This window comes from Haplochromis burtoni, unplaced genomic scaffold (genome assembly GCF_018398535.1).
Source record: "Haplochromis burtoni strain Fernald_Lab_line unplaced genomic scaffold, NCSU_Asbu1 Contig_102, whole genome shotgun sequence".
NCBI lineage: Eukaryota > Metazoa > Chordata > Actinopteri > Cichliformes > Cichlidae > Haplochromis > Haplochromis burtoni.
In genome coordinates this window covers 28,159-50,091 of record NW_024582463.1, presented here as the reverse complement: position 1 = coordinate 50,091, position 21,933 = coordinate 28,159, and the positions used below count along the sequence as shown (strand labels likewise).

General features: G+C 39.3%; 1 protein-coding gene across 6 annotated transcripts in view; it reads left to right on the top strand.

Annotated features, from left to right (window-relative positions):
- LOC102296799 (sodium/potassium/calcium exchanger 2) overlaps nucleotides 1-14,899 on the top strand; it is a 49,608-nt gene extending 34,709 nt beyond the window's left edge. For all 6 annotated transcript variants that reach the window (XM_005927672.3, XM_005927674.3, XM_005927671.3 and 3 more), the window contains 6 exons: nucleotides 633-731; nucleotides 3,699-3,781; nucleotides 9,404-9,538; nucleotides 9,632-9,721; nucleotides 10,030-10,196; nucleotides 10,684-14,899. In XM_005927672.3, the coding sequence (XP_005927734.1) occupies nucleotides 633-731; nucleotides 3,699-3,781; nucleotides 9,404-9,538; nucleotides 9,632-9,721; nucleotides 10,030-10,196; nucleotides 10,684-10,933 (824 nt within the window). In that variant the 3' untranslated portion in view covers nucleotides 10,934-14,899. The remainder of the gene's footprint in view (nucleotides 1-632; nucleotides 732-3,698; nucleotides 3,782-9,403; nucleotides 9,539-9,631; nucleotides 9,722-10,029; nucleotides 10,197-10,683) is intronic.
- The last annotated feature ends 7,034 nt before the right edge of the window (nucleotides 14,900-21,933 follow it).

Below are 21,933 nucleotides of genomic sequence, written 5' to 3'. Positions count from 1 at the left end.
GCATCACACCATTACAAAATGGTTTCACAGAATCAATTAATGTTATCTACAAACTAATACGTACCAGCAGTTTTAGAAACATCTGTTCAAATTCTCTACATTTATAGTTATGATAAATTTTTTTGTCTTGGAGTAAGAGATCAAATTAGTTGCTTCCTGGATTAAAAATTTGAACACAGCCTCTCGAATCTTTAAATTTGTGATTTGTGACATGCCGTCCCGAACTTTTGTTTGCTTTTAAGTTCCCTGCTAGCCTCTGGCATCTCTTGTGACTTTTTGATCTGAAATGAGAACCGAACAAGACCAGGACTTAATCTGAGCTCCAGAAGGCAGATCTTTTCACAAGAGATTCTCTCTGCTTCGCCTCCGCCAAGGACCAGGACATTGCAGGATCATCAGTATATGATATGCTATGTCATATTGACTATGTGTTCTTGCAACTGCAGTTTTGTGTAAAGCCGCCACCCTGTTTGTTCTGTGCTTTTGAAACGCGACCCATCTGGGGTCGAAGGTGACAACGAAGGAGCGCTGACTGGGACGAGGCCGAAAGGCTTTGTGGATGCTACGGTACGCGGCGCTTTGGTCCGAATTTGACCAGTGTTGCGTTTTCTCTTTTCGTTTCCTCTTTGCAGGTAAATTTCGAGAGAAGGCGTCTATTCTGCACAAGATTGCTAAAAAGAAATGCCAAGTGGAGGATAGTGAAAAGGCCAATGGAGTAGCGAGTCGTTCAGGTAAATAAAACTTTAATATCCTTTAGATCTTATTGCAGTAGTATGAAATCATAGGAAATACCTTTGTTTATTTTCTGGCTCAAAATTGTCCGTACAATAAAAAAAATGTCAGTCTTTATGTTACACATACACACCTACACTGGCTGAGTGGTGTCGGTCTGATATTTCCCAAAATGTCTCTTTTCTTTGGAAGACCTTTCCTTTCCAAGGAAGACCTTGGAAGACCATTTCCAAAGGATCCCATGAATCAGGATCTTAACTCAAGCGATGAACTAGTATTGTGTCTACACATAAGACAAAGAAACAATTTTACATCTTTAGATACTTTGTTACTAACAACCTGTCACAAAAACACATGATTTATTCCCTTTTTCTCTAACAGAATCTACTAAAATGCCAAAGATAACACAGTTTTACAGCAATAAAATTGTATTTTTGCACCATCAAGGTGAATTGCAAAGAGCTGTTAGCTTAAACTTGATATATCTGAACATGGTGGAAAGCGTGTCCTTTAAAAGAATTTGCAAAACCTGGGCAGATGGAGGACAAACGAAGTGAAAGGCCTACAAATACCATCAGCCGCAGATCAACAGTAGTTGAAAGTCATGTCTTAAAGAAATGGGAAAAATCAGTTGACCTGTCTACTGTTCACTGAAGCCTTATCAGAAATGGCGTAAGTGGAAGGGTGGCTGTCAAAAAACGATACTTAAGGAAGGGAAATGATGAGAAAAGGCTGAGATAAGCAAAACTACTCAAGAACTGAACTCAACATCTGTGGCAACAGGTCAGGATTTCAAGAGAAAGCTACGACAGGGAGTGTAACGGCTGGCTGTAAAACACGGTGGAGGCTCTGTCATGGTTTGGAGTTCCATTTCAGTCAGTGGTGTTGGGGATCTTGTCAAAATTTATGGAATTTTGACCAAAAAAGAATATTAATCCACCATGAAATTCCATGTGGAAAGATTATTCAGAATGACTTTGATCCCAAACATGCTGTCAGTGCAGTAAAGGCATGCCTTGATGGAAAAACATAGCGATGAATAGGTCCGCACTGTCCACTGATCGCTGATCAGCTTTGGCCTCTCACGACCTTCAAGGAGAAGCGGGTATCGCTAGAATAACCGAGCTCATGTGCGTTAGTTATTAGATTCCCTACTGAAACGATCATCTGTTGTTAAACAAACACGACATGATCAAGAGCAGCCAAATTGATTGCAAGTGTTGTCTTCAAGCAGTATTTAATCAATCACAGTCACTGCCAAGAATAATTTATGTGTTTTTCACTTCAAAGAGCGCTGGACCAAAGAACAAACAGGAGGCCAGAGGAAACACTTTCATGGCCACAATGGAGGCAAAGCAGGAGAATCAAAGCGAGACATAGCTGATGATCACCAAGGCAAAATTATGCTAACCGCACCACATTAACATATTACCCTCTTGATCAAAGTGCTCGACTGGTGGTCACCACAGCTAACTTCACTTTTTAGGTTGTTGCAAAAGAATATTTACTGTGACTCAGTCCAGGTATCACATTTTTAGTTGTAATATTGCCACATCTGAGCGAGCAAGGTAGGGAGGGAGGTCATGTGGTGGACCAAAGTGGTATCGAGGCACATTATCTGTCTGAGGATCTGCTAATTGTATCACAACCATACTTGGATTAAAGCAATTTCCACAGCAATTATAGTTTAATCATCTGATTACATGGCTTTCGGCTCTTTGTATTTTAATAAGGGTAAGTTAAGTAAGTCGGGCCTCAATTGAAATGGATTTAAAGCAGCCACTAGCATTTGATAAGGTGAGATAGTGTTAGCCTCAGACATGCACATGTATGTTCACACACATGGGGGTGCCTTGATGTACTTTTTGCCATTATTTCTGTTGTTACATTTTTTTTTTAAATAAATGTCTAACTTTCCAGCAGTTCCATAAATGTGTTTTTCTTCTGACTACAAAACAGAAATTTGAAAGAAGCAAATAAGGGTTGAAACAGATGTTGGTACTGAAATGCTAAGTTGGTTACTTGATTGAAATAAAGGTTAGTTATTTGGCAAAAAGACGACCTGGAATAAAAAGGTGTTATCAAAAGTTCAACAACTTTTTGGGCATAAAAAGCAGAAACGACTGCTGTCCCCTTCATGGTCATCTTCTTGTGCAGCTCTGCACTAGTACATGGAAACGTCCCTGGAGGATGCATTCACACCACTTGCACATGAGCATTTGCAACTTCACTGCTTGCATGAAGAGCAAATATCAACTGTAGTGTTACAGCGTTCTAAATTTCAATATGAGAAACTGTGGCTATGAAATCCGAGTCTGTAGCTAAGACTGAGACCCGATAACTCTTCCACTGAAAATGTTGCAATGTTCATGTCAGGTGGTGGCAGATCAGGTCATGAAGTTCAGGTGATACAGAAGCATACGTGCATGTTGGGAATGGTGCTTCTAGAGAGCAATCTAAACAGAGCAGGAACATTAGGTGTGTCTTTGAGGGAGTTTCAGTCAAATTGAAATCTGGAAAAACAGGTTTTTGTTTTTTTTACAGGTGCAGTCGTAGAACATTTTGATCACACCTCATAATTTACTTAACTAAACAACAGTTTTCTGTTTAATCAGGCCTTCTGCTGACACTTTCTGTTGTTCTTTATGCGTTTCATTTGTTTTTGTTCTATTTTAACAGGGTTCTCTATGATATTATAATTGTGTTGTAGTTGTTTTACAGCACTTTGTGACTTTTATGTCTAAGAGAAAGGGCTATATAAACAACTTTACTTACTTTATTTACCACAATGTGAGGATTCCCTAATAATTAAAAAAGGAGCTGAATCATTTTACCTGGATAGAATTGCTATGCAGAAATGATTTGTCCTCTTTTCTTCAGACCATAAAAACGAACACTTTGTCTTTCAGAGTTGTCAAAAACAAATTCATTATTATTATTATATTAATTCATTATTTTTCCTGCAGATAAGAACCTTCCTAACAGCTCCAGTGTGGAAGTGGAGGTGACCCCACCTATGAATGGAACAGCAGGGCAAGAGGGGGAGACGGTAAGAAATGAAAGGGCACTCACAAATCGCAGTATGTGGAAAATCTATTTATACCAGTTCGTCGCCTGTCCACCTAACTGGGTGAGAAGGCGACGAAACTGTGAGACAAACATCAAAGTAAGAGAGGCATTTATGAATATTTTATGCCTCTCATCTGTGTCTGTGTTCCACCTTGAGTGTGATTGATGCAAAGGTTGCACCAACTATGGCACAGGTCACTACTGCTGATAATTTCCCAGCATGCACTCGGGCGAGTTCCTCCATCTTCAGCCAGACCTGCCAAAGACCCGTCTCCTCCCTCTGAGTTCTGTAATCACACTCCTCACTCACCTGCTGCTCCCCGCCGCTGGATGCTCGAAACAAACACACTCGCACACGTACGTCAACACAAACACACACTCGGTCTTTGACGTGTGGCCAGGCTCAGCGAGTCTCATAACGGCACCTGAACCAGAATCGCTGGCATTAACGACGACGGCGGGATGCAGCAACCCGCCAAGCCAGCAGACGGTCCTGGGGCAACCGGGCAGCCAATCAAAATATGTACACTGAGAGGAGAACAGACAGAGGAGGCGAGGGTGTCGGTCATCCTGCTGGATTTTCAACTTTTAAATTGCTATCAACAAGAGTAATCCCAAAAGCCTGCTAATGTTCCAACTAATGTTCAGCCAGTTTCAGCTGGGTGAACAATAGTGGAAAAAAGGAAAACATAACAGGAACTGTGTGCTAATATATTTAACTCTAAGCTTGATGGAAATCACACAGCTTGTAAGTCTCTTTGGGCAGACGACTTACTACAAGGAGACATTCAACTGATGTTGCTTGTGGTCATTAATTACTGTAATGTTTCCTCCAAGTGGAGGACATGCATTAGCCAAAGTGCTTTGGTCGTAATAATCAGTGTTTTGGCTAATCACTCTTCATAAATTTATATACAATTGGGGGGAAAAAAGGGGAAAAAATGGGAACGATTTTGTTGATATTCTCACAAACGTCACATGAACAAATTAGCTCCAGTTATCCTTTATTATCCTTTACAATTAATGCATGATATGGAGAGAGTTTTTATTCTGTTAACAATTATGCAGGCTCAGACTGCTTTCTTTCAGAAGCATTTTTTCTTGCCTCAAGCTTCCAGTCCTTTATCCAGTTTATCTCATATCATAGAGATTTGTAAAAGTCTTTCATATTGAAGAAAATTGCATGTATAAGCATGACGAAGTTACAGTTTTACTAACATCGTGCTGTGTGTAAAATTTAAAGACAAGGTAGATAAATATGAAACAAAAAACACTGGCACGTGAAAAGTTTAAAATCTAAGAAGTAACATGTTTTTTTTCCTTTTTAAATTCTGGACTTACATTATTAAAAATACAACAGAAGTGTTGGTGCATCAGCGGTAGTTTTGTATTTGAGAGAGTGTATAGTTTAGTTTAGGTTATTTAGTATGAAATGTACATAAAGTTCATTATATAAATATATGTATATATCTGATATATTGTATAAAGTGTAATATGTGAAGCAGCTTTGCATACAGTGGTGTCCACAATACTATGAAGTCCTACTTGATTAAAAGCACAAATAATACTGTACAAAGCTAATACTGGAAAATGTAAATAAAACATAATGTAATAATTTACCAATCTCAGAGATCAACATTTTATTCACAATAGGACATATAAAACATATCAAATGTTTAACACATTTTACAGTTTAATGAAAAATATTATCTCATTTTGAATTTGATGGAGCAAAAAACTGGAAAAGTGAGCGTTACCACAGCTGAAGAAACATTTTTAAATTGATTAGTTTAAATACTAATACTAAATTAAAACAAAACTAATACATGAAACTATTTCGTTTAAATGGCAACGGCTCAGTAGCACGATTGGGTATAAAAAGAGCATCTTACAGAGCATCTCATAGGTTTGGATTCTCAGGAAACACTTCATTAAAAACAGGCATGATTCTGTTACAGAAATCAGTGCATGGTCTCAAGATCCTGACATTTTCCTCTCCTAAACACAGACATCATAACCTGATATGATGTTAAAAAAAAAGATATTCTTGTGATTAATGTTTGGCAGGAAGCAGAACAGCAGGTAGATGGAGTTTAAAAACACCTTTTTTTTCCAGGTGATGATTCACAAACTTTGAAAGACCTGGATGCTTATTGGCATTCTTGATTCCTACATGCTGTTATTTTTAGATCCTGCACAGTGCACCTGCCTGTGTCAGCCAGGAAGTAGCTGGAAACAGCTCACACCTTCATATTGCCGCCAGAGGCCCCATCACGCTAATTGTTCAATTCCTCCTGGATGTCTTGGCAACCAAGACTGGGGAATAAGGAGATAGTTAAGGTCAAATTAAAATTTGCAGCAGAGTTTTGCACGACTTACTGTCTAAACCCTTGAGAAGCAAGCCAAGAAAAGTAGTCATGTGCTGTAATTTTTCTCTGAGCAGCAGATTTTTCATTTTAAAATCTGCATCTGGTTCTAATTTTGATGGTGACATTAAAGCTATGTCTCACTCAATTGTCTATCTGCAACAACATGTTCTAGATTTTTCTGCTTTCAGTAGCATACATTTTGAATATTTATAAAGCTCCTGTAATCAATTATTTAAATAACATTCGGGAAAACTAAAGAAAATCATAACCACGGGATCTCATGACTCATCCTACGTCTTCTATCACAACTAAAGCGATGTGAAAAAAAACATTGTGTTCAGGAGTTCCTGGGTGGAAGTACCATTCAGTTTGAAGATTTTCTTGCTTTTTCTTTTCCTAAATAGGATGAGAATTTTATATCCAGATGGAGCCTGTGTGTGTGCGTGTGGGGGACAAAAAAAATATTCATGCCATTGCAGCTGTTAGGGCATCTATGAAGATGAATGTTTCATGTGAAGAATGAGACACTGCTGTCAGACAGGCAAATAGTGAATGGAAATGTGTGAAGTTTCAAATCACAGTGTGTGTTTGAGGCTTTCTTTGTGAATTACACATAGCATCTTAGTTTTAAACAGATGGCTGCATTTTGTCAATTCCTGGATACTCAAAGTTGAATCAAGAAAATAATGCAACACTCACAATGGAACACTCTGAACCAAAAACCCAAACCAAAACAACAAATTTAGACGTTTCACCACAGATCAGCTGATTTCAACATCGACCCACACCCACGGCGAAGCTGATATCCACGTAAACACCCCAATAACCTATATGGCGTGCAGTTTAGGCTGCTTTAGCCTGCGTGCAGTTGCAGTTGCAAGCTGCTTTGCAACCCGTCTTCACCCCAGCTACTCTTTTTTTAATACTGTGTGTGATTTGACGGATGTCGTATCTGTTGGCAACAATCCCTGCTCTGGCTTTCTGTGCATGCACATAGAAAGCCTAGAGAGGTGTGCTCCCAGAATTCACTGCTGATGAAAATAACAATAATCTGTCGACTCTGTGGCTGAGATATTATTTTACTTGAAGACCAAATTCCTCTGTGTTTTTTTCCATTATTGTACTTGCATTATTTATTAACTGGAGATGCCTCATGGAGGCGAACCTGTCAGATCAGCAGTGTTTTCCTTCTTCTGGTTAAACTAATGCAAACGCACCATTTGCATTTCCAGCCTTGCTGCAGCTGTTCTGCACTTTTTTGACCATTTCAACTATTGTAGCTTTGTTGCCTCACACCGGGTACCAGAGCAAATGCTTCCCTCCAGGAAGAAAGGAAAAAAAAAAAAAGCAAATGTCACGCCTCCCCTCGCAGCTCTGTGGTGTCTGATAAAAGTCAGTGCCTTTAAGCACAGAGTTGGCAGTGTTACCAACTGAGCCACCACAGGGCAGGAAAGGCCCCCAAGGGGCTGGCATTTAGGAACCAAGTTAGACCAGGGAGCACCAGCTCAATGGGGTACTTTAGCATAGAAAGCAACTAAAGCAAATCATAAATAGTCAAAAGCTGGATTCATGGTGAGCAGTGTCATCCAGAAACAGTAGTCTGCATGCAGTCAACATGCCCATGAAAGCGCTGCAGAGCAAAACCGTGTGGAGTGGACTGTCAATATTGTGATTGAACATAAGAAGAAGCTTTTGCTGCGTTTTTGGATTCTGCAGTGAGCCAAAATAACAATCTTTGCATCTTTTAAAAGCAGTGGATTTGGTCCAGAATTGATCTTTGCAAAGCTTCGGGTGTTTTTGTTTTGCTTTTTAGAGCTTTTAAAAGACAACAATGCAGCCATCTGGATATGGAGAGGAGGAGAAATCAGAATGCTGAACATAAGTGATGCAAGCCCTTTTGTTTGGCAGCTCTGATTACCAAGGTTACCAGGCAATACTCAACAGCAGTCGCTGTCACAGCAGGATAAGCGCCATATGATTCATGATTCGTGCAGCAACCATCTTTAAAGATTTCTGCTTCACTGTGGCCTTGTTTAGCTGATCTGATTAAATTTGTTAAGGCCTGAAATGATTTCCTTGAGAAAATTACTACCCAGCGTATCACATCTGTTATCAGCATCTGTTTTACTTTGTTTTTCTGCCCAGTGTATCTTCTGCACCCCTTCACTTCATGTTTTTATACCTATTTATTCTCAAAAGGGCAGGGGATAAATTTTAGATCACTCACATGTTCTAGTCTGGCCTGCGTGCATGGACTTGTTCTCTGCAAGTCCCCTTGGCTCCTTATCATCTTCTATAATTAGTTGCTAAGGGACCTCGGGATCTTTCTGGATAGAAAAAGCTTAGTTGTTGTACTATTTAACTATTACCTGGATGTTTTAAGTGACAGCCTGTAAGAAGGTAGATAAAATGATGATGTAGTCATCTTTCCTGGAATCTGATTTCATTCGAATCGCAGGGTGCCGTCAACTTTTTTCTCACTTGGCATTCCAGCAGCACGTCCAGTCACACCCTAAGGATCTGCTGATGCAGCCAACATCACCAGTCAGCAGTGATGAGCTCCCGATGACTGCTGACACTCAGCCCTTCAGGTTCAGTGGAGTCTCAGAAATCACAGCCACCTCTCTCTTAAAGTAGACCTGTTATGTGTTTGTTTTTTTTAAATTTATGTCATACTCTTACAATTGCAATGGCCAAAGTTTCAAATAATGAGGCCAAGTGCCCACTCTTCAGACTGTTTTCTACTTTATATTTTGAATCAAATCTCTGAGTGTTGCTCTGTATCAAACGAAGCCGGTTTATGAGGGGCAGCCAATCAGAAGAAAAAGAAAGTGGGCTTTCCGGGAGATCACACTGCTTGTTTCAGACAGAGGATGATCCGATGTGGTTGCAACATGGTCCAGTATAAGACATATTATTTTCAGCTATGAACCATGCAAAACTACCCTGGTAAATTCCCAAGATGAAAAGTGAGACATGGAAATGAGCAGAATGGGTCCCCTTTAAAGTCATGGTAGCACACATCCAGTTCCTGCGATTAATCTCTGCTGACGTTTGAATTCCTTCATAACAGTGGTGTTGTCAAACTGATCCCTGCCTCTGTGGGTCGTGAGTATGTGAAGCTAAAAGGGACACTTCCAATGTTTTTATTTTTCAGTTATTCCCTCTTGTTCACCTGATATTGTTTTCAAAATGATACATTTTGACCAGTATCTCCTTTTTTCTGCTCTCAGGCTGAGGATGAAGAAGAAGAGGACCAGCCTCTGAGCCTGTCCTGGCCTGAATCTTGCCGCAAGCGCTTCACCTACCTCCTGATCATGCCTATTGTCCTTCCCCTGTGGCTAACGCTGCCTGACGTCAGGAAAACGGTATGCAACTAAATTCTCCTGAACAAGAATGCCGTGTGCGTGCGTCTGTGTGTACATGTGCTGCTCAATCCTTCTTTTTTTTTTATTTTCCAGTCATCAAAGAGGTTCTTCCCCATTACATTCCTGGGTGCCATCTGCTGGATTGCAGGATTCTCCTACCTAATGGTGTGGTGGGCCCATCAGGTACACAAGACTCTGTAAAAAGAACTGATGTTATGTGATCATAACAGCAGCCCAAAAGCCTAATGATATAAGAATAATCCTTACAAAATATATTTTCCTTCATTTCTCGTTCTTGACATTTATAATAACCCTCCATTCCCATCCACTCACGCATAATTACAGCTGTCTTGTTTAAAACAAAGATTGTCAGAGATACTTTTATCACCTCCTTCAGCTTCTAAGCACAAGGAAATTAAAAATAGCCAGAACAAAGATTAGTTTTTATTTACCCTAAAGCTTAGCTTTCTTTTTTTTTTTCTTTTTTGCAGGTTGGAGAGACCATTGGGATTACAGAGGAGATTATGGGACTGACTATATTAGCAGCTGGAACCTCTATCCCTGACCTCATCACCAGTGTTATTGTGGCACGCAAGGGGCTGGGTGATATGGCTGTATCCAGCTCTGTAGGCTCCAACATCTTTGACATTACTGTTGGGTATGTTATCCAAGCATGATCTGGGTAGGGATCCGTATGTGATGTTTAGGAGAAGCACAGAGAAAGCAGTACTTTTTGCTCTGACGATGACTCCTCTCAAAGCCTTGAATTACTGTAGCATCATAAGTAAACTATTACTGGCTCTATGGGCCGGAGTAAGATGGCTTTCAGGCTGTAATGGCATTTTTGCAGCGCAATTTTGATTTCCAAAGTCTTTACACAAGATTAGGTTCGGTTTCGTGGCTAAACCTGTATCATTTCTTCTAATAGCAACAAGATAGTAAAGCAAATGTACCGCGTTAGATGTGGCGACCACGTGCATATTTGTTAAGCAGCTTTGACTAAAAAAAGACTAAATTATAAACAGGCATATATCATTTAAAGGGTCAGTTTATCCAGGACATAGACGTGTATCTTCATGCTGTTATCGGCTCTCAGCAGCTCACGTGGTCAGCCTGTAACATATCGTGTGTTTGTGTACTTGCAGACTGCCGCTCCCCTGGCTCCTGTGGTCCCTATTCAAAGGCTTGAGACCGGTGCAAGTCAGCTCCAACGGCCTCTTCTGTGCAATCGTGCTCCTCTTCCTCATGCTCCTCTTCGTCATCATCTCCATCGCCGCCTGCAAGTGGCGCATGAGCAAGCTGCTCGGCTTCATCATGTTCATGTTGTACTTCGTCTTCCTGGTGGTCAGTGTCATGCTAGAGAACAAGGTCATTAGCTGCCCGGTGACTATTTAAGGACCTTTCAGGGACCTACATCCCTCCGTCACCCTCACCACCATAACCATCCTATTTGTCTGCTGTCTGTCTCACCTGACCGTTTGCGATCCTTTACACCGGGAACAAAAGACAAATAAGAAGAACTGTACAAGAGATGAATGAAAACTGTGGGATCTCCCTTTATTTTCAGTGAGCAGGTGGTGGTGGGGAGCGCTTAAACCATTAAGGGACAAGACTACGGCTTGGCTGGTTTAACATAGGCTTAACAAGAGTGGATTTTAAATATGTTGTTATTTTCACTGGCAGGTGAGTAGGGTAGAGGGTTTGGGTGGGTGGGTTATGGGTTTATGCCAAATATAGAAGTATTATGCATGCCATTAGTTTAACTAGACGAGAAATGAAGGTAGGTTGAGAAGAATGACCTCCTGTGAAGTTCGGGGGGAGAAACAAACAAACATGAGATGCACTGTTTAAAACTCTTAACAACAAATACGGCTGAGCTCAAATTTGTGATCACATTTGAAAGCACATACTGGTTGAACTGACTGAGACGTCGTGAGTGAATCGTGATGTGGACGAACTAATGAATGAGAGAAACGGCGCAGCGTGCGGATGAATGTGTTCTTCGAAACATGTTGTTTAATGGTCGATGGGGACGACTCTCTTTTGAGCTTCGCGCCTGAGCAGCAAGGAGCGCGGCGAAGGACAGATGAACTTCTATTTTCTTATTTCTTTCTTGCAAACTTGTCTGTGCTCAGAGTTGAAGCTTCTCCTCGCCCCCTGTCAGGATGTCATTTTTCACCACTGAATGAGTCCTTTTTTCTTTTAAATTATTTTTTTTTAAATTCATTTTCACTAAATGTTAGAAGTAGCATTAGATGAACTGTAGCATGACAATCTGCTCCTTTTTTTCTTCACCCATTGAGCAAACATTATGATTGTAAAGAGATTTCCATTTCACGTGCACCGATGGACAAAGGCAAGAACAAACAAAAGAAAAGCCTAAATGAAAGTTAGCTACATATGCTAGCCTTCAATATCTTGTACTGGTTAGGGGGGCGAAAACAAAAGCATGAATACTTAGGCTCATTAAAGATCCATAAACAAAGTCAATGTCAAGATAATACATTTGAAAATAACTTTACTGTGTTAAAGCGTCATGATTGATTTAGATTAGTCAGTGTGTAGTGCTTTGTTCAAAGTAGAACTGGGCTCAAATCACCGGCTAGTTAAGCTCCTGGGGTAGAAGTTTCAAGGAGTCAAATGCATGTAGGGAAAAAAGGAAACAAAAAAAAAAAAGCCACCTGGAGGTGAATTATACCAATCAACATTTAAGAAGTTGTATACCGAAATGTATACTTTCCAGACATGCTTCATAACTTCTTAATGCAAACGAGCGGTCAGTCTCTATGTAGAAAATGTCAACATTGTACGGTCGACGATATCTATCAAACTTGTGCAATTTCTTTTCTAATCAAAGGTGCTTTTGTGTGCATGTGTGCAATCTGCATTTAAAGTCACGACACGATGACGATTCATAGAGGTCATACTACCCGTGTTTTGCAACTAACTGCAAAAAATATATATATAAATATATACCCCGATCTGTGTTTTATACTGGGAAAATAAATCATAATCACGAACTCTCTTTAAGCATAGAATGTGGAAATCATCGACTCAACAGCAATATAGCGTGTGTCGTGTTGAAAGACACCCCTCAATCATGCGTCAGTGCCCTGCCCTCCCTCGCTGTCCTGTCCAGACATAAAAAACATACAAAAAAAAAAAAAAGAAAAAGCCCCACTTCATAAAGTGGGCGACCATTTCTCCTAAAACGAACCCCTTCCTGTTAGAGTTGGCCAGGAACACCTGCTTTACCTCAACACAGCCTCTGTACAGCAGCTTAGTAGGACTTAACTGTAAAATAGTAGTAAATAGATTCTCTGAATGTGTGCGGGGAAATGCATGCGAGGCATTTGGGCTGGTTACCCACTGACTGTACAGCGGAGCTTAGAATAGACGTTCACTTTTATGCACCCATTCAGAGACAAACACTAGGAACTCATTGGTTTTACTTTGTAAATAACAAACGTGTTTGATTTTTTTAATAGGTATTTATTTCTTTGCAATAGTGGATGGAAAAGGCTGGCGGCCCTTTATTATCATAATATTACAGAAACAACATAAGAATTCATTTTAAGGCTAAACATCAGATTAAAAATGTGTCTCTTCAGTTCAGAAAACGAGGGCTTTAAATGCCACATTGCCTCCTCTGATTGATCAAATGTAGACGTGAGCGATGTTGCCATTTAAAGTTACAGATGCACAGGGCAAACAAAACTCTAATGCCTGTCCAGACCGTGCTCACGATAAACCGCTGTGCTTGGCGCGTTCTCACATGTTATATTTCTTTGAGCATTTCTAGCAGCCGCATTCAAACAGTCGGTTTATGGCCTCTGCGATGACTCATGTACTTTCTGAAATTATCCTGCGCACACTCACCATTAAAACCCATTCCTCAGAGCTCCCACGCACTCGGGTTAATGTGATCACACCTCAAGTTTCTTCAACCTCCTTTTCTTTAAAAGAATAGATTTAGCTTCTTGCGGAGAGTTAGATGAGAAGACGGCCGGAGCAGGTAAAAAAAAATAAAAATCCAACACTTTGCTAATAAGTGTGATTGCTGAAAGATTTATCTATAGGCCTCACCCATTTGTGTTATTGAAATGTGACTCTATTCTACAAATTCCACTGCGTATTCGAGTGTTTGGACAACCTTGGATAGGGATATCATGTCATCATATCATTTTTTTTCTGGTAATTAGGTATCAAAGGTTTGTGGGTGTGAGCAAGTTATCTCAAACTGCTACAACTCGTTGTCTAGCTTGACTTAATTCAGCTCAGGCTGAATAAGAAAAACAGAAGGCAAGACAAGAAAATTACTTCATCCTAATTACTTTTATTGCTTAAGAATAGAAACAGAGTTTAGACTTTTTAAAAAGGTCAAACTAGCCTGAACCATTAAATAAATTCCAGAAAATTCTGTCTTTTTGAAGCTGGAGTGCTTATTGAACCTTCTGAAAATGAAGAAAAATAATAAATTAAAATATCAGTTTGCATATATGAGTTTTAATTTGCATGTTTGTTTTGCTACATCTGGCGTAGTTGTGCAATTTGTACGTTTTTCAGAGGAATAAAATTCACACTGATGATGTAGAGGTCTCAAAAACTCATAAAAACTCACGTATCAAATATTATACACTTGGCATTACAGGGCTGGTTTATAAGCAATTAGCTTCTGCGTTTCAAGAGCTGCAGCAGCTTTCAGCGAATCACGCTGCAGTTTCTCCAAGCGTTTCGTAACATGTTTTCTCATCTGTTTAATCTCCACAAAAATATGTAAAAAAAAAAAAAAAAAGCCTAAAATTAAGGAAACTTAGTTACATATGGCTGTTTCTTCTTGTCTAACTATAAGCAACAAAGCAAACAAGCAAATTTCCTAAAATGTCTCAACTACCCTCAACGTGTTTACAGGTAATCTGAGTTTGGTCGGTCATGTGGTACATGTGCATACTCTGGTCATTTCATTTGTTCCATTCCTCCAAAGCCCCTCCCATCAAGTCAGCAAATTTCCAAATTTTATGTCTTTTTCTTTTTTGACTGAGAGCATGAATGGGGAGAAGAACAAGAAAAAAATAAACCAAAAAAGAAAGAAGAAAAAAAAAACATAGAAGCAACTTAGCACATGAGCTTGGAAGTGATTGTGGTTTACCAGGGTAAGCGACCATGAAAGTTGACCACTAATGAACATTCTTGCACTGTAAATGTTTTATTTTCTTGGTGTTAATGTAAGATTTATTTAAGGTGTACATATATACAGATACAAATTAACCATATAAACTATATGTGTAAAAGAAATATGTCTCTTTATGTAAAAACACAAAGTATATAATAAAAACGAATAAAGATGCTTCAAATATGCAATAGTGTGTTTGATGTCTTCTTTTGTTGTTGTTGTAAAAATAATACTCTTTATTTCTCGCCACTACATCAACTTATCTGATGAAGTAAACTATATGGAGTCATGGCAACTTTAAGTTCCACATTAGAGAATTAAAGTCATGTAACGTTTCAAACTCTGGACTTCTACGGTGCTAATTTTAAAATTGTGAAACTCTTTCTTGATAACCAGTTCTGCTGACTCCGGAAAAGCAGTCCTGGCATGCAGGGCTGCTTATGCAAATGCTCCGCTTTGCATAAAAAGTGGTAAGTCGAGATGCATGCCACTACAAAAAAAGACTTTCTTGGCAGTGATGCCAGACTGTCTCTATCCATATTTTAAAGACGTAATAGGACTGCTATTAAGCACTAAGACAATGACACTGTAATGTAAGTACATTGGCATGCGGTCTGAGCTGATTAAAGGTGATATGCCTGGTAATTTGTGGAGTTACAATGTTGTGTTGATTAAAGCACCATATACTTAAATAGCAAAGATAGTGGCAGACCCAAGATGTTGGATGATAAATGATAAATGGACAGGGCCTTATATAGCGCTTTTTTTTTTATTCTACTCAAGCACTCAAAGCACTTTATACAACGTGCCTCGCTGACTCATTGACACACATTCAGAAAAGTACTTTTTTCTGGGCTTTTCTGCTTTTCTATCTGACAATCATACACACTGACACTCCAGTGAACGCTTTAGAGAGCGTCTCGGGGTTTAATATCTTCCCCAAAGATACTTTGGCAGGTGGAGCAGGTAACCTCAGGGACATTTAAATAAAAGAGGTTCTCTCTTATCTGAAACACTGACTCTGCTTTTACGGATTTGAGAGTGTGATAAAGAGGTGTAGCCTACTTTTCAAGCATTTTTAAGCAGAAATGTATTGTTCGGTACATTCACGTAACAGCATAAAGTAGTGTCATTAAGTCACGTATAACTGTGCGTCAGAGTGCACTCCAGGTCTTTAACAAAGTGTTCTGATCCCAGAAACAGACAAGGTGGGAAAAAACTCAACCAGGAGTCCTCTTTGGGAGTTTTGTGATTTCATCTCCTGATTTCACTTTTATCTATCTCTATTTACAACTGTGCATGTAGAAAAATCATAATGCTACCCTGTGGCTAGGTTGCCAAGCTCCCTGAACAACAGGGGTGTGTCTATTTATTATTTTTTTAAATGGTGCACTTCAGCAGAGATGTGCAAAATCAAGATTTGCATTTGATCATGAAAAAATATTGGCATTTTCAAACGTTTTACTTGTGAAAAAAAGTCATAACCCTACTTTATTAATAGCATTGTGCTCAGCTACACTAACAATTCATATATATATATATATATATATATATATATATGAATGGTTAGCGTTATCTGAAATAATACAACAAAATATATTGTCAACAAACTAACACATAACTAACTTTGACCTCAGTAAAGACAATGAGTGCATGATGCTATCCGTGCTCTCATGCAGTGGTGCTAACAGCAGTCTACTCTGGGGGCCGCCCCACCCCACAACCCTTTCTTTGGGCACATCCCTCCAGAAGGAGTATGCTACAAACTGGGAGTGACATCCTCTCACTTTTGCTACAAAGACTGAGTCACATCACCTACGTCAAAGTGCACCCGTCTTTAATGCCCTGGGAGTGGCAATGGCCTGTCTATGCAGTTTTCTGTACTGCCTTAATGCTTTTTGATGTTCTACTGAACACTTTCTGTAGCTGGTAAAAGGATACACCCCACTCTCTGTCATCCTCCAGATTTATTTGATTTCTCCATTGCATGCTGCAACTTCCACTTCCTCGGGAGGAGCTGAGTAATTAGTTTTAATTTGGAATTAATTTGGCTCTGTATGAATACAATAGACTGTATACTGCTATTATGCTTAGATAAGCTGCCCCCCTTTCATCCTCAATGAAACATTTTATATTGTTGTTTGAGATCATCAATGATGATAGAAGTTTTTATTAGTGGCCTTAAGCATAGTCTAATATAAGTAAGGGCTCTGATTCTCTTTGCTTCACATTGTGCCTTCTGTGTTTGTCTGGGTAAACTGTGGATACAGGGCGCCCTCTTCTGTTCAAACACTGACACGTCACTGTGACTAAGAGCGAAAGTTACGCAATCATCACGTCGACGTGTTCCACCCACTTAAAATTGTCCTCCAGCTATTAAGATTTCTACCGAATTGCAAAGTGCTTGGCTTTCTATAGAAACCTGCCTCACAGTTTTCCACGAACTTCTATATTTACTTGGTGTGATTTTCCCCAGTTCATTATAACTGGAGAGGGATGCAATAAAACTCAAACCTCTCCCCCCCCCCATTCTCTCTGGTGGATTAAACGAGTGTTGTTGTTATTACAATCCGTCTTGTAGGAAACATAAAGAATTTCTCTGGTAAAACGGACACAACCGCCTCCTGCACGAAATCTACAAATTCCCCCTTTTAAACATGTGCTCATGTAGTTATTGTGAAAAAAAAAAGTTACTCCTTACATCCATCCATTTATGAACGTGAACATGAAGGCTGGTCTATGTAACTGATTACTTCTGCTACTGAAAAGGAAAAGAAATAAATAAGTTCATTCATAAAGAAATCGACTTTAATGTCAATGTTTCATTGTTATTTTTAAGGGCAGTTTGGTCCTGAATTACAGTGTGAACCCAAATTGAAAAGGAAGCACAAACCCTGCATAGCCTGGAGACTCACCTGGTTGCATGTTATAAGGCATAAAATCTAGTTCAAGGCACACACACTGGCGAGACATTGGTTGTGGGGGGTGAGGGGAGAAGGGTAAGAATGTGGGTGAGATGACAGATAGTAAGAGATTTGGATTACTGAACTTGATAGGACACGCATTGGATTCTATAAGGTGAAGCCAAACTTTGATGGGGGCAAGGCACGCTGAACTGGCTATTGTCTGATGTGCTTCCAGGGAGGCAAAGAATTTCCCAGGTCTTTCCTGCTAAATCCACTGTGATAGTCAAACACAGCCCGATTCTCGATAACTTTTCCTGCACTTGCACATCAAAGAGTTTTCATTAGAAATCAATTAGATGTGCAGATAAAAGGTCGCTGCTAGTCTACAACACCAAAAACAACCACAGTCTGTGTGAACTTTTTAAACCTACACCTAACAACATCTCTTATCTTTCCTCAGAAGCATGTTTCACTCCCCCAAGTGTTCCCAGTTTTTTCATGTTTATCACTTTGAGTGGTGTCACCAGCACGTTTCACTGGAAACCGTGAGTAAGGCCGAATCATCGCTGAAGTAATTTACTCAGAAAATTTGGGATTTTTGAACATGTTAAAAAAATGAACCTCCTGGTATTCCCCTGGATAAGAGTCGTTTGACTTTTTGTAGTGCTAGCTCTCTTTATCTCCTGTCATGACCATGTTAGTAGTGCTAAGTTTCAAAGCTCTCCAGGTATTCTCCTCTACTTTTTCTGGACATACCCAAGACTCTAGCTTGAAATACACGATGTCACGGTAAGGCTGATGGAATTCATTTTTAAGTGTTGCTTATTCAGGGGTGGCTGTTTGATACGTGTGTTGAGTGAACAATGCTGTTCATGGAAACACTGAGTGGGAAAGCAGATCATCTGGTAGTCGTCACAGTTAAGGCAGCAGAGTTGTGAAACACTAAATTAACGCTGAAGTGGTTTACTACATGGTCAAATATCAAGTTTGACAGATCTAACAAAAACTAAGCACTGAGATTTAATGCCTTGTTGAGTGTATTTCATGTGAAATTTCTAAGGAATTTGAAGAGGGTAGGGAAACCAAGTAAGCGCAAAAACTATATTAAAAAAGGGAGCCAAAGTTTCTTAACTTAAGAGTAAAATTTAAGCACCCAAACTTGTCTTTTGGCAGGCATTAATAATTCAGTTCACAGCTTACTGTAAACTGAGATAAGATTTACTAAACACGCTGCAATCTCAATTTCACTACCATAAATCACCTCCACTTCAAATGTCATCACTTTCTTAAAAATCACCTGCGGCTTAAAGAGAAAAACCCCACAGGTTTTTGTCACTGGAGCCATGATAAATTATAGAGGAACACATCCTTCACCTAAGCTAGAGGGATATTTAGTTCATGTTGTCCATAAATCACAACGGAGTACTGTGAGCCTCATACGTCACAAGCTGTAAAGATCTCCTACAGTCTCTTTTACACTTGCATTTTTGCTTTTTTTAACAAAACAGATCCACTTTTGTAAATTAAAATTTTTTCTCTTAATTCTTCATGGGAATTAATGATTATTTTTTCAGTTGGACTTACTGTAAATAAGCAGCTAGTTGTATTTACTTAGTACAACCATGTCTGGATTGCTGTTTTATATGTTATGAAGTTAATACAGCACGTAAGGCAAACATTAGCAGCACCCCAAACACTTTAATGTGAAACCATTGGTAACAATAAAGTCATAATACCATTAATATAACACAAAGCTCTGCTCCCTCTCTCTTTATATACGGATATGTATAATATGAAAATAGACAAAACAATATAAAAACCAGTGCAGAAGAATCAAATCTAGTTTCCTCTTAAAAGTGTTAGTCAGTGACAGTGTTGTAGTCAGTGGGGAGTTCCCATCTTACCCTTCACATTTTTGTGAAGCTAATGTAGCTAATTTGTCAGCTTTTAATAAACTCCTCGTGGAGTACAGAGGGTGGCTGGTTCAGCAAGTCAACTTTTTATCGATCAGACTTTTGCCCAGTGACTTCATCTGCTCACTGCTACAGGGCGTGCTTATGATTGACTCAGCAAAATACACCTAAGCCAAATCCTCTACACTCATTTGATCCTGTTACAAGTGTGGCAGCAGACTCTTGTCTGAGGCAGACAGAGTGAGAGCATAATTTTACAAATATGTCACACTCATGCGTGTCACCGCTTAAAGATGCCCCATTTAGCTGTTTTTGGGAACTTGTGTGGGGAGTCGAGATCACCAATTTCAAAAGGGGGTCTCGGTGGACCTGAGATCATATGATGACTCACAGCAGGGCCTCTGTTGATCTGATTTGTAACTGCTGCACATGTGGCCGTGTGATTCAGCATGAGCCGGGTTTGAAAGAGGGTTTTGGTTAGCTGCACAGAGAAAATGATGTATAATAATAACCATGCAAGCTGACATGCACTGATATGTCAGCATGAGATTTCAAACTGACTCAGAAAGAGTGGAAAAACAGCAAATATAGACAAAACACAGCAGCTGGTTTAAACTAAACTGATTTTAAGGGTTACAACTTCAACATGTTGCGGCTATAGGAGCAGGAAAAAAAATGTCATGTGACAAAATCTAATGAGCTTGGAAAGAAAAGCGTCAGGACTTCTTTAGGTTTCCTTGAAGATGTTTTTTTTAAGTCTGGCTTAAAATTTGGGACTCCACCAATTGTTCTTAGAACTGAAGAAGCTTCTCGGATGAGGTGAAACATCTTCAAGGAAACGTAAAGAAATCCTGATGCTTCTCTTTCCAAGCTCCTTAGACTACGATGACCTGGATGACTGAGAACCTTCACAGACATGTGACAAAATCATTTTATAGTCCTTGAGGAACTTTATGTTTCAGAAATGAGCAGAATAGTCATTACAGTAATTCTTTTTATATTGACAATTATGTAAGTTTAACAAACGGTGGGAAATAAAACCCTCTTTGCTACTACAAATTTACTTATAACTGCTAATGGCTGGTTTGCATGCTACTATCAGAATACGTTTTAGTATATGTCATTAGTGTGCAACTGTTGCAGCACGTCACATATTTGATGCATTTCATGCAACAGACCAGTTACATGAAGCGTCTAGAAAGAAAAAAAAGTGATTGCAGTTATTATTTTTAAAATCAAAAACCTATAATTAAAAAAATAAGTAAATTCTTCTTGGGACAGATTGTTTTTAAAGCATTAGTAATTTAGTAATTTCATCATATCATTCTGAACAGTGCTTGTTATATTCCATACTTCATATTGTTTCCTTTTGTTGACGTCCACTCAGCAAAACCATGCAAACTAGTTTATAAGCTCTCTGTAAATGAGGCTGTTGCTTGTCCTTGTCCCCGCAGCAATCAACAGTTAGAATATCCATAGAGGCAAATTCTTCCATTCACTAAAAGAGCAATAAAAAGGGAAAGCGAGCACTTCACATGCTTTTTAGTCTGACTCCTACGTACTGATTCATGTATAACCACAATCAAGCACACCTTACATTTTCCCTGGGAAAAAATGTGAAGCACTATTCCTCACAACTGTGTGTTTACACCTCGTTTCCCAGGTGTTATAACAGTGACTTGTATCTTGATCCTCACACCGGTGATTTCTATTTGATTTCCATGTTTTCTCTTCAGATTCAGATGTGATTCTGTGTTTTTATGACAGGAATGAGCCCCTTTGTGTTGCTGTTATTTTGAACTTGATTAGAGCTTCTCTCCTGGAGTATTCCTGACAAGTTTCAGATGTATATCTAGTATATTGGATGTGTGGTGACATGCTTTCTGTGCTGTTTAATGTTCACTTGCGATATTACAAGTATCTGTTGTGTCACTCCTGTAGTTCTTGCTCTCTCAGAATGGATTTACTGCTTCAGTGTGATTTAAACACTGGAAAATATGCAACCTTCCCCTTAACGGGCCTACCTTTTAAAATAAATTTACATTCCCTGCAGCACACATTTGTACTGCTAAGTATTGTTTACAGTGTGGTTGCCATGGTAAACAACTGCTTACTGTACGAAATGGAAACACTGAGCCTGACAGATCGTTTTTGTCTTTTTATCCTTTGAAGTATTTGTTCTCTGGGAGTTGACAGGTGTGTCCAGAGTTGGCACCTACCTTGGGAAGTGAATCATCAGCCCCGACCAAACTGAAATGAACTGAAAGATTGTCGTTTTTCTTTTAAAAAGACAGAATCTTGACCTTCTCACTAGCTTAGGCTTGATCACGGGTCAGCTAAATATGTTGTTTTAACTTCATTAAAAAAAATGAAGCTAAATGCTGGGAGGATGGTCTATTTAGC